The sequence below is a fragment of the Leptonychotes weddellii genome, chromosome 3, assembly GCF_054177405.1.
Source record: "Leptonychotes weddellii isolate Sample4059 chromosome 3, ASM5417740v2, whole genome shotgun sequence".
Lineage (NCBI taxonomy): Eukaryota > Metazoa > Chordata > Mammalia > Carnivora > Phocidae > Leptonychotes > Leptonychotes weddellii.
The window spans coordinates 25,692,034-25,709,592 of NC_138371.1; the positions used below are offsets into that span (position 1 = coordinate 25,692,034).

A 17,559-nucleotide genomic window follows, 5' to 3' on the forward strand; every position below is an offset into this window, starting at 1 on the left:
CTGGGGCTCTGCAGACAACCACAGTGGATTATAAGACTGGTCTTTATTTACTTATTTTTTAATTTAATTTTATTTTTTTTAAGATTTTGTTTATTTGAGAGAGAGAATGAGATAGAGTACAAGAGGGGGAGGGTCAGAGGGAGAAGCAGACTCCCTGCTGAGCAGGGAGTCCGATGCAGGACTCCATCCCGGGACTCCAGGATCACGACCTGAGCCGAAGGCAGTCACTTAACCAACTGAGCCACCCAGGCGCCCCTTTATTTACTTATTTTTAATAACAGCTTTATATTGAGATATAATTCATATAACAAAGAGTAAGAAGTGAAACTTGCCAGATTGAGCAGGACCCTGTGTTGTGTGGGCAGTGTCCTTGACCCTTACTGTCCCCGGGAGGGAGCTTGTGGGGCCTGAGGCTGCAGCGTCTGTGCCCGCTCTGGGGGGTCCCCTCCCAGCAGCAGCTGAGTTTCTGCCTGTTGCCAAACTGGGACTGGAACCTTGCAGGGAGGAGAGGGGTATGTCATGTCTTCCTGCTCGTGCGAAGTCTGCCCGAAACCCTTGGGTTCCTAAAGCACTTGTTGACTTGGATCACCCCGCTGTGTTTTGATTCAGGCTGTCGTCCTTTCCACGTATCTGGAGATGGGAGCTGTGGAGCTCCGGGGCTGCTCTGCGGTGGAGCTGGGTGCCGGCACCGGGCTGGTGGGCATAGTGGCTGCCCTGCTGGGTAAGTGCTGTACGCTGGCTCACTCCTTTGTGAGTCAACTCACTGCGAGGTGTGATTGCTGTTTCCTTGACACAGACACGTATTGGTTTCCCCCTTACTGGATTTTTCTGTGCCCCGTGCTTATGAGTCGGCTGCTGGTGCCCTTAACTCCAGCAAACCTGCTTGCTTTCTTCTCTCTTGCTCTTGCTCTCATCCTGTTATTTATACTTCTCATGAGAGACTGCTTTGCTCTCCTCAGTTTATTTTTTTTTTTAATTTTGTTTTGTTTTTTAAGCAAACACGTTTATTTGGGCAATTAGAATTGCAGTTGAGGAGACAATTAGGTTGTCTGAATTAGGTTCCTGCCCCCTTCAGTATTATGCCAATAATATGATCTGAAGGCAACTTTCAGTTCAAAGAGAATTCTCATATTCACCCACATAGATTTTTAAAGTTTAGGGGCCTTCCAGTCTCTATTGGATTTAACCCTGTGACGCAGGGAGAGCAGGTAGTCTCATTCCTATAGTTCCCTTGTTGAGGAAACTTGGCTGGTTTTCCTCTTCTAAGAAGGGTCGGCCCTGCTGTAGTTTGTACTGACATCTTATATTTAAAAATTGTATTCACAGGGGCACCTGGGTGGCTCAGTCGGTTAAGCATCTGCCTTCGGCTCAGGTCATGATCCCAGGGTCCTGGAATGGGGCCCTGCTTCTCCCTCTCCCACTCCCCCTGCTTGTGTTCCTTCTCTCGCTGTCTCTGTCTGTCAAATAAATAAAATCTTTAAAAAAAATTGTATTCACAGTATGCAGTCCTGAATTGATATCAAGGTTTTTCATTTTTTTTATTTGGTATGCACACATTAACTTAGGCCTAGAGCATTTTTTTTTTTTTTTTTAGGCCTAGAGCATTTTTAAGCTTTTTTTTTTTCCTTAAAGATTTTATTTATTTATTAGAGAGAGAGAGCACGAGCAGTGGGGAGGGGCAGGGGAAAGGGAGAAGCAGACTCCCCACTGAGCAGGGAGCTGGATGCAGGGCTGATCCCAGGACCCTGAGATCAGGACCTGAGCTGAAGGTAGATGCTCAACTGACTACACCACCCATGTGCCCTTAAGCTTTTGTTTTTATTTTATTATTCTTTGTTGACTCCTTTCTACAGCTTCTGGCTCATGCAGTTCAAACTACCCAATGATAGGATAGGCCACCTTCTAAGACACAATATATAACATTTATCACTTCAGTATTGTTAAAATGCAGTTTCAGCTTCTGTAGATCTGGGGTCAGGCCTGAGAGCCTCCAATTCTAACAAGCTCCCAGGGGATGACGATGCCGACAGTTGGTACTCAGACCACACTTCAGGAGCTGGGATTCCATTACATAGTGTACAGGTACTCGAGGACCCACGAAAGCCCCTCCTTTATTGTGTCCTCTTTCTGGTAACTTTTCTTTTTTTCAGTATTCCTTTCTCTGTTTAGATCTTGCCTTCCCAAATGTGATGGGGAACAGGGGCCGCGTGGTGGGGATCTAGGTTTCCAGCTGTCTCACCCTACAGCCCATACAGGCACTGATGAGGCTCTTGCTCATACGCTGCCTTTTGTTAGCCTTAGAACATCCCCATGGGTGTTAGATATTATTTTTAACTTTCCTTTTGCCAATGAAACTGGGGTTCTGTGAGATTAAGCCCCTTTGTGAAGTCCTGGTCAGTGGAGACTTGAGAGTCAAACCAGGCTTGTCAGACACTGTGGCTCTTTATTATCTTTCCTTGACACTAACTTTACTGATGTGAGAGGAGTTACCTGGAAGGGAAACGAGGTTTCTTCTGTTTCCCCAGGAGAACTGCACAGCTGCATCAGCTGGTGTAGAGACTAGTTGGCAAAGTGCATAGGTTTAGAGTTATACTTGGTTTTGACACGTCTTTTAACTCTTACTAGCTCTGTGATCTTGGGCAAGTTGCTCAATCTCTCCACTTCAGTTTCCCTATAAAATGGAGATACTAGTTCATGCCACGTGAGGATCCAATGAGATTAGGCATAGGAAGCGGTTAGCTCATTGACTGGCACAAAGCAAATGCTCAAATAAATGTTGATTGCCCCTCTGAGTATTTCTGTTTGTGTTCTAGAAATCTGGCTGTGGGGGGTGGGGAAAACTGGGATGAGCTTCTTCAAAGAGGAGCGCAGAGAGAGGGACTGGTTAGTTGTTGCCTCACAAGATGGACGGCTGGGGAGCGGCTGGAATGGAACCACAGACCTTGTGCTCGGGACGGGGGATGCGTGCTTCCTGGCCCGGCTTCCCTGTCACCTCTTTGAATCCTTCCCTGCCACACACAATTCACTACTGCCTGATTTCTTCTCTCCACAGCGCTTGGTCTGCGCACCACCTGTGTCACATTTTGTAACAGGTGGTTGTTCCTTGTGTCTGTCTGTCCTGGCCCGCTGAGGCTCCTGAGACACGGGACTCCCCCTCCCTCTGTGTGTCCTTGGCCCCAGACACCACTTGCCACACAGTAGTTACTCAAATAGTTCTGGAGTAAGAGTTGAACAAACTAGAAGATCATGAAAAGTAATGTTTCTTTTACAAAAGTGATGTCACTCTATTTCAAAAATAGCCCTAGAAGCAGAATGAAGAAGGGGGACGACAAACCCATCAAACGTCCTAATTATTCATGACTCTGCAACATATGTACTGTTGCCATTTTGGTGTATTTCCTTCCATTCTTTTTCCTCCACCTGTATTTTTTTTAAGATTTTATTTATTTATTTGAGAGAGCGAGCACGAGCAGGGAGGAGAGGGAGAAGTAGACTCCACGCTGAGCAGGGAGCCCGCCGCGGGGCTCGATCCCAGGACCCCGGGATCATGACCTGATCCCAAGGCAGACGCTTAACCAACTGAGCCACCCAGGTGCCCTACCTCCATCTGTATTTTTAATCATAGTTGTAATTCATCGTTATAGAGGTGTATGTGTGTGCACACACATGTATATGGACGTACATACACACACACCTGTTTGTCTCATTCAACGTTGTGCGCACCTCTCTGTGCAATGTGATTTGCATACCCATTATTTGTTGTGGCTGCAAAATATTAGGCGTTAGTTTGGAGGTTGAAACCTGAGGGAAAAGAAAAAGTTAGTCTTTTAGAAAGGAGGCAGTGAGAACTAGAATAGGTAGTGATTCTGAAATGTTAGATGCTGATCATTCTCCTTCTTAAAGTATTTTCGTTTTTCATAACCTGAGTCATTTATTCCTGAATTCAGGGAACACCCACCAAAAGCCGGGCCTGGTTTTTGGTGCTGTTGATACCTGCCTTCTCAGGAAGCTTCCATTCTAATTCTGAGGGGGGAGGAAGGAAAAGACAGATTATATTAAAAAGCCAAAAAAAACCCCTGGTGAGTTCTCTGCAGAACTTTAATAATGGGTGATGAGATTTTCCTGTTAAAAGAAAAAACAACACCTGTTAATTACCGGGCAGTTCACAGGTCCTTCTCACTGTGCCCCTGTGTGGTGGGTGGGTCCCCTTGGCTCTCTCTGTGGTGAAATGAAGGCTTGATAGAGGTTAGGAAACCTGCCCAAGGTCACAAAGCTCATGGACTGTGGAGTTAGAATTGGAATCCAGTTCTGACTCTTAAACCCTGGTTCTTCATTTGAAAATCTCTTTGTACTGTGTGGAAACTATTCTTAGAAAAAACTATCTCATTTTTAAGATAGGGCTCTGTAAGTTGGGGTGGGGTTAGGGAATCTGGATTTTAAAAGCTTCTGAGGTGATTTGATGCCAACCAAGTCTGGGAACAGTCTTAAAATATAGCGCTCAGGAAAGAGTTGTCTTTTAGTTTTCTGTACTCCTGGTGTGTAAGTCTCCACTGAACTTTCCACTTGTGTTTCACTGAAGGCTGGGTGTCTCTGCCTGGCTATTTCTCAGCACCTCAAACATACGTGTGTTTACATTTGAACTCTTCTTCTCTTTGCAAACTCATCCTTTGCTTTTGTTCTGAGTTAGTGTGGCCACCCCAGTCATCACTCAAGCCAGCGGGGGCTTGACCCCCTCCCCCAGCCCCACCTCCCTCCCTGAGCCCCGCTGATCTGTCTTCTAACAGTTTCTTGATTCCAGTTCTCCCTTTGCGTGCCCCCTGGCCTGGCTGGAGCTCTCAGCATCTGTCTCCTCCGTAATGCTATGCGCATCCCCATCGCCTCACCTCTCTGCCTCTGCTTTGTCTTCTCAGACCCACTTCCCAGTAGGCCAGAGCGGCCCATCCTCCTTGCAGAAGTGCTCGGGGCACCCGGCTGGCTCAGTCGGTGGAGCATGCGACTCTTGATCTCGGGGTTGTGAGTTCAAGCCCCACAGTGGGTATGGAGCCTAGTTAAAAACAACAAAAAAAAGCCCTGTGTCTCCCCACGGCCTAAGACTCATGAGGCTCTAACCCCGTTTTGCCTGACCCTTCGGGCTCCTGTTTCAGACCGGCTGCACTGTTTGCGGTTCCAGGGACACACCAGTGGCTTCTGGCCTGTCCCTTCTGCCCTGAATGCCCTTTCTTCACCCCTTTCCCCTGGTTAATGCCACATCTTCCCAGTGTAAGCTCAGATTTCCCTTCCTTCCGAATTCTTTGACCTCTGCCCCTCTCTAAGAGGGTGTCCTTTGTGACCACATCATTTCCTGACAACCCCATCTCCCTATTTTACTCCCCACATTGCGTCACAGTTGTGCTTCTGTGTCTCTCTCCCTCCTGAGACTGAGCTCCTAGAGGCCAAGGATTGTTTTGCTCATCTCTGTGTCTCTAGTACGTAGTATGTGCTCCCATGTTCGAATAAAGTAAGGTGTTGCTTACAAAAGTACCAACTAAAGTGATGGTAGGGGTTCATGCGTTCTTTCTCCATTACTGAGTGAGTGGCCGAGGGACATGTGGTCATGTTGGGTCAGCTTCCATGAGTCTGTCATGGGCTAAATGTTGCCACACCCTCCACACACAGCATGAGCCTCCCGGGGGGTCATTTCTTCACCATCTTCACGTCCCTGGGCACTCTGCCCGTCCTTGCTTCTCCTCGCTAGGCTGAATAGCAGGTGGAGGGTAGCCCTCGGCTGATTCCAGGCCCGTGTCCGTGCAGCCCCGTGTGGCTGTGGGCAGCACACTGCTGTGGGGTCTCACTTCACATCGTGGCTCAGGAACCTCAAGGGGCAGGTGATGCCACTGTGCAGCCCCATTCTCCTTCCTCTCTTACTCTGCTGAGTTTCTCCGTCCCCCGTCCACACTCCCAGCTGGTGATGTTTCTTCTTATTTCACTGAGGAGATTGTGACGGGCAGAAGAGAACTTCTATAGCCTCCCACGCTGCCTCTAACTCTCCCGTGCCTGGGCCCACCGGCTCCACCTTTGCCCTCCGTGGGATGCTCTCACACGCAGGGTCTGCCCTGCACGGGCCAACCCCCTCTCCCCTCTTCCCTCTCCTGCATAATCACTTTTCTTCCCTCTTTCCAACTGACCATTCCCATCAGCCTACAAACCTGCTGTCTTCTATCTAAAGAAGAAAAAAAAACAAATTTTTTAAATCTTTTTTTTTTTTATAGATTTTATTTATTTATTTGAGAGAGAGAGAATGAGAGACAGAGAGCATGAGAGGGAAGAGGGCAGAGGGAGAAGCAGACCCCCTGCCGAGCAGGGAGCCTGATGTGGGACTCGATCCCGGGACTCCAGGATCATGACCTGAGCCGAAGGCAGTCGCCCAACCAACTGAGCCACCCAGGCGCCCAAAAAAATCAAATTTTAAGCGGCTGAAAATGTGTAATGGAAATGTATTTTCTGTAGCAGGAAATAGGTAAGATGACCCAGTATATCTCATTATACCAGATAGCAAGGAAGCTAACAAGGATGACATGGGGTTGTGTCAAAAGTCCACTGGCAAAAGATAGGACAGTTTGAACATCAATATTGATAATGGCACTGGATTTAAATATATCAAATATGTTTAATCCATGAGTTCATAATACAACAGCAACAAAATAAACCCAATTAGTCATCTTTCGAGGATGCTTAGAAACCAGATCTTTGGAATCTGGTGTATAAAAGGGGAGGGAGGAGCAAAGTTTATCCTATTCAGTTTCTGTACAAAATGAGTAACCAAATAGTAGTTGAAAGAAACTTCCCTTTATAGAAATTTCTCAACAAACAAATGCAAAAGGAATCTAGCGAATTAAAGATCTGGGCACTGGGTATTTGTGCCTGCTCACATCACAAAAATAGAGCCTACCAGGTCCTACATACATCTTGATGAAGAACACGCTACCACCTCTGAAATAGTCTTGCTCAAAAAAGTAAACTCAAATTTACAGGAGGCACAGAGGAGCCAGGAACATGCTAAACTACACAAATGGTACAATCAGCAAAATCCAGATTGTGGGAAACTACAGGGCAAATGATCTGTATGTTCCCCAAATCACAAGGGGAAGATTCAAAGGAAATTGACAGATTCAAAGAAATCTAAGACCTTTTCCATGGCGCCCCCCTAAACAAACACCCAAAAGGAAACCACAGACAGAGCTGCCCTATGCAGGGATGACATCTGGGTGATGAAACCTGAGTGGCTGGTGAGGGGGAGTGCTTCTCAGGAGAGGCAGGAGAGGCTGCTCCTGGGCAGGTGTATTTGGGAACTGGCCTGGGGTGGTTAGACCAAAGGGGCAAACCACCCGCCTCCTTCAGCTGGGTCATTGTGGTGACCTCTTCACACGACTCCTTGACCTACTGCTAGAAATTCTGTTAAAGCCTGAAATCATTGGCACTTCTGCTCAGCACTCTCCACTGGCTTCCCATCTCAGAAAAAGCCAAAGCCTTTCTGAAACATGACCTGTGAGGCCTGCATAGGTCATCTGCCTCCTGCCTGTTACTTCCTCAACCTCATCTTCTACTACTTCATTCCTCATTCACTCATTCCAACCACGGTAGCCTCCTTGCCTGCCCCCCTGTAGGCCTTGGCACTTGCTTTTCTGCCTGCCAGGAAGACTGTTCCCCCTGCGACGCACTCAGTTATACCTTCACTTCCTCCAGACCTTCATCTGAGTCCCCTTCTCAGTGAGACCTTCCCTTTTTGTTCAGTCTGAAATGTCAGCCCCACCTCCCTTACTTCCAGACATTTCACATCTCTCTTTCCTGCTTTATTATCCCCCTAGTCCTTATCTCTAAATGACATACTGGCTATTCTCATTTTAAAAACTCCTCTTACTGCCTGGCTCCTCACTTGAATGTAAGGTCTGTGAGGGTAGGGGCTTTTGTCCCTTGGCTGATGGTAGCTACTTGGCTATTTGTACAATTGACAGATGTTACAGGGGAGTGGCCAACTCACATCAAGATCCTGGCAAAACTCCCGGAACCCCTAGCTGGTTAGCAGTAGCTTCAGAAACCCCCTGAGACAGGCATTGAAAAGGTTTACATGTAAGAAGTATTAAAATGAACACCGAGATGATATGCAAAAGACTAGATCACTCCAGGATTGCCTGCAAATGCAGATTGTTAAGAAAGCCAGTGATAAAGTTCTGAGTCAAACCAGGAAAAGGCTGTGTGTGATTTTTTTTATTATCAGGAGAGATGAGAAGTATCTCCGAATTCTGCTCATCGGGCAGCATGCTGTCTAGCACTGAACGGTCAAAGTGGTAGGAGCACTCTTGTAAAATCTAACAGCTTGAGCGTTTTCTTCAGTATCACACTCAGGGCTGTAAATGTCAGGTAGAATTACATAGTGTCCTAACATTACAGGTCAAGATGAGAAACATCAGTCTGAGCTGCCACTGAAATGGTGCTTGCTATAGCTGGTCTGGAGTCCTGTGGGGGATTACCCATGAAGATTACCAACTAAGGGTGCAAATGAGAGGTCATTTTATGAAGAATGAATCACAATGTTAAATTTCAGAATTTACAAGGCCCAAACTAAACAGGATTACACATATTATATTGTTACTGCAATGCAGATGAGGTATTTCAGGGCCGACCTTACGTGATTCTTTCACCTTAAGGGTAAACTACCAGTTCAGTCTGGTAGTTTACTGGTTCATGGTAAGCAACTCACAAGAAATATTAACGGAATATTGCCTCATTAATTTTATACACTGCATGTAGAAACTTAGCATTTAGAAAACATGATCTCACATTTTAACCTATAGTACTTTGATACAATCTAGTAATTCTAAGTTTACCACTTTCCAAAAATTATACACACACACACACAAAATACATAATGCTGCTTCCTAACAGCAGATGTGGACTGGGATTTTGTAATAGCCAATTAATCTCTCCCTTGATTCCTTTTTTTTTTAAAGATTTTATTTATTTATTTGAGAAAGAGAATGAGATAGAGAGCATGAGAGGGGGGGAGGTCAGAGGGAGAAGCAGACTCCCTGCTGAGCATCCAGGGACTCCTGGATCATAACCTGAGCCGAAGTTAGTCGTTTAACCAACTGAGCCACCCAGGCGCCCTCCCTTGATTCCTTTTAAAGCTTAGACTCCAGAAAGTGGCCTTTCCCTGTTTTGGGTATCTTGTCATCTTCATAATTATTTGCTCCTAGATTTTTCTTCTGTGGATTCCATTTTACCCTCAGGTCTACTGACTTGAAGATCATGACCTAATGAATGAAGTACAGTGGTAGACACCTGTGGAGGGTGGGCCAGCTCTACCTGCAGAATTCAGAAGCTTCAGCTTGTCATTTGGGGACTCTGCATTTTATCGGGAGAGCTTAGCAAACAGGTGTGTCAGAGAGGCACATCAAAGGTTCATGTTTGCCAGTAAGCAGTGCAGAAGGAGCTACTGGTCATTGTTCTGTTCTTCTACAGCCATCCATGAAGGGCATGGTCTTCTGGCTACTCGGTGGAATACTAGACACTCACCCTGCTGTTTAACTTGACCACCTCCCCCGTCCCGACCAGTTGTATTGATGTGCACATAACTGTCTCTCTGTCCCACATTCTAGGTGCTCATGTGACTATCACGGATCGGAAAGTAGCATTAGAATTTCTTAAATCAAATGTTCAAGCCAACTTACCTCCCCATATCCAACCCAAAGCTGTTGTTAAGGAGCTGACTTGGGGACAAAATTTGGGGAGTTACTCACCTGGAGAATTTGACCTGATACTTGGAGCTGATATCATATATTTAGAAGAAACATTCGCAGATCTTCTTCAGACTTTGGAACATCTCAGTAGCAACCGCTCTGTGATTCTTTTAGCTTGCCGAATTCGCTATGAACGGGACAACAACTTCTTAGCGATGCTGGAGAGGCAATTTACTGTGAGTAAGGTTCACTATGATTCTGAAAAAGATGTACATATTTACAAAGCACAGAAGAGAAACCAGAGGGAGGACTTATAGCTGACTTTAATTTATAAGAATGTTGTTATTGAATGTGTCAGTGAATGTCTTAGACTGGGAATTGAACCACGTTTAATGAAATGGCTTACTGAACAAAAAGTCTAACCAAAGGTTCTCGAGGGACAAAGTGCATGTTTAAAACAGAGCAGCACTCTGTCCCATTGCTATGACTTTTTAGTCCTATTTGACTCTGCAAAATTTACCATTAAAGGAGCATATGAGGTATCTGTGTCCCATACTGCTCCCTCTTGATACACAATTTCCCCTGATGATATAATGAAGGGCCGGTATAAGGGCATCGTCAAAGCAGTGAGCTTGTTTTGGTGAGGCTAACCCATGCAAATTATTTTACATAATTCTGAGATATATGTTTAGCCCAGTTTTCTACTTTTCTGAATATAAAACAAGAGGCTTGATGTATATATCCCCTGAGCTGTTAAAGCTCTTGAGATATTTTTTATCTGCCCCATTTAGGTCTTAAATAGTTTGGGCTATTTGAGAGTAGGATATGAGTTCTCGGAGGTCTCATTTCATGCTTTTTGGCTTAATTTCTGATTTAGGTATATAAGTAAAGGATTAAGTAAAAATAAAATTTTAGCTGCTTTTTGAAAACCCCTAGAATCTCGGCCCTCCATGTGCTGTGCACAGGCTGTCTTCTTCAAAAGCTTTAGGTTTTCCCTTAGCACTCCCTTTCCCCAAATGTTGTTCTTGTATTTCTTGCCTAGGCTTTCCCCTCCTCTTTGTAATGCATGGGGTGACAATGAAAACGGTTTTAAATCTCACCCCTTATGGGAAGTTAGCTCCCCGGAGGAGAAGCTCCTTCCATACTGTACTTGTAAGTGCTTACTCCATGTCTGGATTCCCCAGAAGATGGGGAGCCTCTTGAGGGCCAGGACTGCTCGATCGTGCCTCTTCCCCGGCTGCCTCCCAGTAGCCAGTGTCTCAGAGCCAAATATTGGTTGAATGAAAAAGATACATTCCATTTAGAGGGGACTGGTCTTTGGGTTAAATGATTGCTTCATTGTTTTATGATTATCTTTGACAGACTTTATGAAGTCACACACATACTTTTTAACAGTGTCCAAGCTTAACAGCTTCAACAAATTTAGATGACAAGAATATTATATAATCTCAGTATGGTATTTGGTACTAGAGATAGATTTCCTTTGTAAAACATTAGAAATAAGACCTCCTCCTTCCCCTTAACCTTCAATGACTATCTTGGATGTGAAAATACCCAATACATTATTTTCTACATATATTTTAGAGGTTTTACTTTAATAAAGATGAATTACGAATTAAAAATTCTGAGCATTCTGTGATGTACTGGTTCAACAAAATTCTGATAAATGCACATGAAATAGAAATATCCATAGCTTAGCAAATCCATAAAATGCCAGTAGCGTGCCATGAACATGGATGGTCTTTGAAAACAAGGAGCCGTACAGTATCGTCAACACTGTAATGAAAGGCCAGTCCCATTCAGGTATGTTATTAGAAGTATTTTAATTGGAGTTCAGCTCCTTTACTTTAATATCCCTGACTTTGGAGAACAGATATTAAAATGATTGTGGGTGTGGATGGAGACAGGTGGGATGGGGTGGGGGTGGGGAGCTTCAAGATGTCTGGATGCTCTACCAAGTGAAGCAAGCATTAATTGGTGGTTTTACATGTTCATAAAAAATAAGAATCAGAAAAAGGTAATTTTTTTTGTCTTAATAGAAGAAAATGAAAGGCAAGAAAAATTCAACAGGAATTGTTTGGTTGTTTCAGTGAAAAATCAAGTTTGTTTGTTTGTTTTGGCTTTGGGTTTCAAATGTTGTCAAAGGCTAAGTTCCCTGGGGAAATAGAGATGGAGGTTAGGATGCAAAGTTTAAATGGGAATGCTTTCAGATCTACCTCTCTGAGGGAGTAAAAGTAGCAAGACTGGGAAGGAGGGAGAAGTTGGGCTGGGATGCAGTCAGGAAAGTCCTCTGAGAACTGAGAGCTGGGATGGCCCTGCAGTTGGGCCATATTAAGGCAAGGGGGAGGGACTTTATATCCCAGCAGAAGAGATTAGTCATTTGACCCGAGGGGCATGACCTTAGGGTGAAGAAAATACCTGGAGAGAATCTCAGCGGAGGGCCATCAACCAACATTCTCAGAAGCTGGGGCAGTGACTGCTTCACGGGCGGTGCGGGGGGTGGGGGGGTGAGGGGTTGGGGAGAGAAGGGTATGTCTGGATGGTATGCCACAGTATCCACTATAAATGTCAGTAAAGTTGTGACATTTTTCTCTTATGTTAAGGGATTAATTGATCCCATAAGCGTACATTCTAAGTGTGCTTGTTTTATCCTCAAGGATAGAAACCTAGTTTAAACCTACTGTACACTAAGCCTTGATTCTCACATTGCTCAGTTTCTTAGAATTCTTAAGACAGTTATCCAGTGGGTATCAGTGACTTTTCCCACAACTAAAGCCAAATACTGGTGCCCGGATGCTATGTTAAAATATATGTATGTATGACATCAGGTTCTTAGAACCACCACTATAAAGTACACTGTCATCTTCTAAGTGGATTACTTCTTAAGGGTATCTTGCTTTAATTCATGATAGATCTATCCAAAGCCCTGGTACTATCTTTGGTTAGTTTCTAGTGGAACATTCTTTCATACAAAAGGATCAGAATTCTAATCAAAACACTTTATCTAAATTAACTGAACACTAAATTGAAAATGCAGGGCAGAATAACAACATTGTCTGGAATGTTTTATCTTACCAAATACAATTTATGCTCCTAGAAGACAAGTGTTAGGTGCCCTCTTCATAAAGGGCAAATGTTTTCAAAAGGGTAAATCAATGTTTACTTATTGCCTAATTTCTGTGCTTTATTTTCCTTTGCCCAAGGTAGGGATAAATAAATAATCATAGAGATCAAAAAATAAAGCATACTCTCAACAAAATTATCAACTTATATAAAAGATTCACCTCTAGGGCACCTGGGTGGCTCAGTTGGTTAAGCGACTGCCTTCGGCTCAGGTCGTGATCCTGGAGTCCAGGGATCCAGTCCTGCATCGGGCTCCCTGCTCGGCGGGGAGTCTGCTTCTCCCTCTGACCCTCCCCCCTCTCGTGCTCTATCTCATTCTCTCTCAAATGAATAAATAAAATCTTTAAAAAAAAAAAAAGATTCACCTCTAGTATTAAATCCATTTACTCTCTATGCTTTTAGTTTATGGTGGTTGATAGATTGAAGCATTTATCAATTTTTAAATCAAGAAAATAAAATTTTAAAGTAATTTAAAAAATCACTTTTTAATGTACCAGTATTGGTAAGAGGCCCTTGACCTAGGGCCTGACATCATAGTTGGTGAGATAGTCATGTGATTTAGTGTCAGAGATGTGGTCACAGTTCTCCTGCTACCCCAGAACCTCTACCTAGACAGAAGTAGCATTTTCAAGGTCTTTAACAAGAATCAGGCAAGACATTGCTGTGAGCATGGAGAACCTTGTTCTGGGAAACAAGAGACTTTCTCTTAACACTGACAGGAACTGCATGAAAGCAGGGCAGGCCTCAGTTCTTTTTTGTCACTTTAAAAACAGTATTTGTTAGCTCAGAAGTTTCTTTCCACTCTTAAGTCATGTTATGCTTTTCTTTCTACAACCAGCAAAGTGTTAAAATTTAACACTAGAAAAGCTGGCATGCTGAGAAACTGTTTCCTGGCTGAGAACAATTGCCTCTGAGGAAGATTAGAAGGGTAAACCCTGTGAAAGAGGTGTGAAAAGAAAGGCCTACCTACTACAAAGCCTTGTGTCAAGGCTGGTTCTGCTACTTCTAACTCCTAAAAAAAAAAAAAAATTACATAGACTATATATAAAAGTTGACATAAAAAATACTTAATAACATTTTTATTAATTTAGCAGATTCTTTTTTTTTTTTTTTTTAAGATTTTATTTATTTATTCATGAGAGACAGAGAGAGAGAGGCAGAGGGAGAAGCAGGCTCCCAAGGAGCAGAGAGCCCGATGCGGGACTCGATCCCAGGACGCTGGGATCATGACCTGAGCCGAAGGCAGCACTTAACCATCTGAGCCACCCAGGCGCCCAATTTAGCAGATTCTTAATGCCGAGGAAGCAACCTCCAAATATGAATACAACCATACTTAATAAGTAACAATTTCCACTTTCCGGTATCTATCCTAAAGATAAACTAGCTTGTATTTATACTAACTTGTGTGTATCTGTAACAGTCAAAAGTCACAACCTAAATGTCCACAAAAGAGGGTGCTTACTAAATAAACTATGAGATATCTATATAATGGGATACTGCACACCAGTTAGCAAGACTGAGGCAGATGTACATATACTGAAATAGAACTGTCAAGACACATTCAGTGAAAAAGTACCATTTATGTAAAAAGGGGAGAGGAGAGAATAGACATTGATTTGCATGTACATGCACAGATTGTCACTAAAAGGATACACAAGAAACTGCTTCTGCATTTGTAGTTTTTACCAAATGTACATACTACTTAAGGAAATGAAGTGAAAAAATGAGGACATTATCAAGAAAGTGAAAAGAAAACTTAAGAGAATGGGAGAAATAATTGCAAATCATATTACCTGATAAGGGTCTAGTATCCAAAATTATGTAAGGAACTCCTAAAACTCAACAACAACAAAACAGCATTAAAAAATGAGCAAAGGACTTGAACAGGTATTTCTCCAAGACATACAAATAACCAACAGACCCATGAACGATTCTCAACATCATTAATCATTAAAGAGTTGCAAGTCAAAACCACAATGAGATACCTCTTCACACCAATAAGGATGGGTATAATTAAAACAAAAACAAGTAACAAACGTTGGCCAGGGCATAGAGAAATTGGAACCCTCATACATCACTGGGAGGAGTGTAAAGTGGTGCGGCAGCTCAGGAAAAATTTGGCAGTTCCTCAGAAAGTAAACATAGTTACCATATGGCCCAGCAATTCCACTCCTAGGTATCTATCCAACAGAATTGAAGACAGGGACTCAAATACTTGCACATGAATGTTCGTAGCAGCACTATGCACAATAGCCAAAAAATAGAAACATCTGAATGTTCATCAATGGATGATTGGATAAACTGTGGCTCATATAATGGATTATTATTCAGCCATAAAAAAGGAAGGAAGTACTGGTAAATGCTAGTGTGGAGGAAAACTCAAAAACATGCTTAGTGAAAGAAGCCAGACACAAAAGGTCACATATGGTTCTATTTATATGAAATATTCAGAATAGGTAACTATAGAAACAGAAAGCAGATTGGTGGCTGCCAGGGGCAGGAGGGAAAGGAAAATGGAGAGTAACTCTTTAATAGGTACAGGCTTTTATTTTGGAGTGATGATGTTTTGGAACTGGATCTACAGGTGGTGGTAGCTAGCACATTGTAAAGGCACTAAATGCCACTGAATTGTTCACTTAAAAATGGTCAATTGTGGGCCGGCGGGATTGGTCTGGGGAAGTGCGGGGACCAAGTGGCAGCGACTCGGACATCTGAGCTGCCACTGCCGAAAACGGGCCCGCCGGACAGGTAATATAAGACACCTCAACCTATAGGAGAAGTATATTTTACAGAAACTTTTGATAGTGGAAGGTTGGCTGGGTGGGTCTTATCAAAAGCAAAGAAAGAGGATACAGATGCGGAGATTTCCATATATGATGGAAGATGGGAAATAGAAGAATTGAAAGAAAACCGAGTGCCCGGTGACAGAGGCCTGGTACTGAAATCTCGAGCAAAGCATCATGCAATAGCTGCTGTATTAGCAAAACCCTTCATTTTTGCTGATAAACCCTTGATCGTTCAGAAAACTTTTATGATAAAACATCCTATACCATTATGTTTGGACCAGATAAATGTGGAGAAGATTATAAACTTCATTTTATCTTCAGACATAAGCATCCTAAAACTGGAGTTTTTGAAGAGAAACATGCCAAACCTCCAGATGTAGACCTTAAAAAGTTCTTTACAGACAGGAAGACTCATCTTTATACCCTTGTGATGAATCCAGATGACACATTTGAAGTATTAATTGATCAAATAGTTGTAAACCAAGGAAGCCTATTAGAAGATGTGGTTCCTCCTATTAATCCTCCCAAAGAAATTGAAGATCCCAGTGATAAAAAGCCTGATGAATGGGATGAAAGAGCAAAAATCCCAGATCCTTCTGCTGTCAAACCCGAAGACTGGGATGAAAGTGAACCTGCCCAAATAGAAGATTTAAGTGTTATTAAACCTGATGGCTGGCTTGATGATGAACCAAAATTTATTCCAGATCCTAATGCTGAAAAACCTGATGACTGGAATGAAGACATGGATGGAGAATGGGAGGCGCCTCGTATTTCTAATCCAGCATGTCGAATTGGGTGTGGTGAGTGGACACCTCCCCTGATAGATAACCCCAAATACAAAGGAGTGTGGAGACCTCCAATGATAGATAATCCTAACTACCAGGGAATCTGGAGTCCTCGAAAAATTCCTAATCCAGATTATTTTGAAGATGATCATCCATTTCTTCTGACTTCTTTCCGTGCTCTTGGTTTAGAGCTTTGGTCTATGACCTCTGATATCTACTTTGATAATTTTATTATCTGTTCAGAAAAGGAAATAGCAGATCGCTGGGCTGCAGATGGTTGGGGAGTGAAGATAATGGTAGCAAATGCTAACGAGCCTGGTATATTTAAACAGTTAGTGGTAGCTGCTGAAGAGCGCCCATGGCTTTGGCTCATTTATCTTTTGACTGCAGGGCTTCCAATAGCATTAATTGCTTCATTTTGTTGGCCAAGAAAATTCAAGAAAAAATATGAAGATTCAGAGTATAAAAAAACTGACATATGTAAACCACAAACAAAGGGAGCACTAGAGCAAGAAGTGAAGGAAAAGAAAGCTGCCCTGGAGAAACCAGTAGATTTGGAAGAAGAAAAGAAGCAAAGTGATGGTGAAACTCTTGAAACTCCTGAAAAAGAAGAGGAAGGTGAACCTGAGGAAAAGAGTGAAAAAGAAATTGAAATTATAGAAGGACAAGAAGAGGGTAATAAATCAAATAAGTCTGGATCAGAGGATGAGATGAAAGAAGCGGATGAGAGCACGGGATCTGGAGATGGGCCAGTGAAGTCCGTACGCAAGAGAAGAGTACGAAAGGAATAAACTCTATTCAAGTATTTTTAATTCCTGAGCGAGATATTTGGCATTCTAACATCAGCGTGCTAGAGCCGAACTTGAGTCAATCTGCACGTTTCTAATATCTAGCAATGTTATTCTTTCAGACATTTATTTTAGTCTTTCTTTTCAGGAAAAAAAAAAACAAAAAACTTTGAAGTTACCTGGTCTTTAAATTTAGAATAAAGGAGTGGCACGTTACTTATCCGATTTAAGAGATTACTATCATTAGAAGTTACCAAGTTTTAAAAGTTGGAGAAAGTTTTGGTTTGTACAGAGCAAAATAATATGCAGCAGCTTTCCTGCTGTTGGAAAATCAGTTACTAGAAATTCCTCTTAAATGGCT

The 17,559-nt window shown here is 43.0% G+C and overlaps 2 protein-coding genes across 2 annotated transcripts in view; both read left to right on the plus strand.

Annotated features, from left to right (window-relative positions):
• The window catches only part of METTL21A (methyltransferase 21A, HSPA lysine), a 12,125-nt gene extending 1,136 nt beyond the window's left edge, over nucleotides 1-10,989 (plus strand). Inside the window, exons 2-3 of the mRNA XM_081815311.1 lie at nucleotides 600-721; nucleotides 9,636-10,989. Of these exons, the coding sequence (XP_081671437.1) occupies nucleotides 600-721; nucleotides 9,636-10,033 (520 nt within the window). The 3' untranslated portion in view covers nucleotides 10,034-10,989. The remainder of the gene's footprint in view (nucleotides 1-599; nucleotides 722-9,635) is intronic.
• A 4,602-nt stretch (nucleotides 10,990-15,591) lies between these two features.
• On the plus strand, nucleotides 15,592-17,553 carry LOC145720736 (calmegin-like; the record flags this gene model as incomplete). Its single annotated transcript, XM_081815313.1, is given in 2 exon segments — nucleotides 15,592-15,856; nucleotides 15,859-17,553. Coding segments are annotated over 2 exon segments (1,608 nt in total), but the record flags the coding sequence as incomplete, so codon positions are not given.
• Nucleotides 17,554-17,559: the final 6 nt, after the last annotated feature.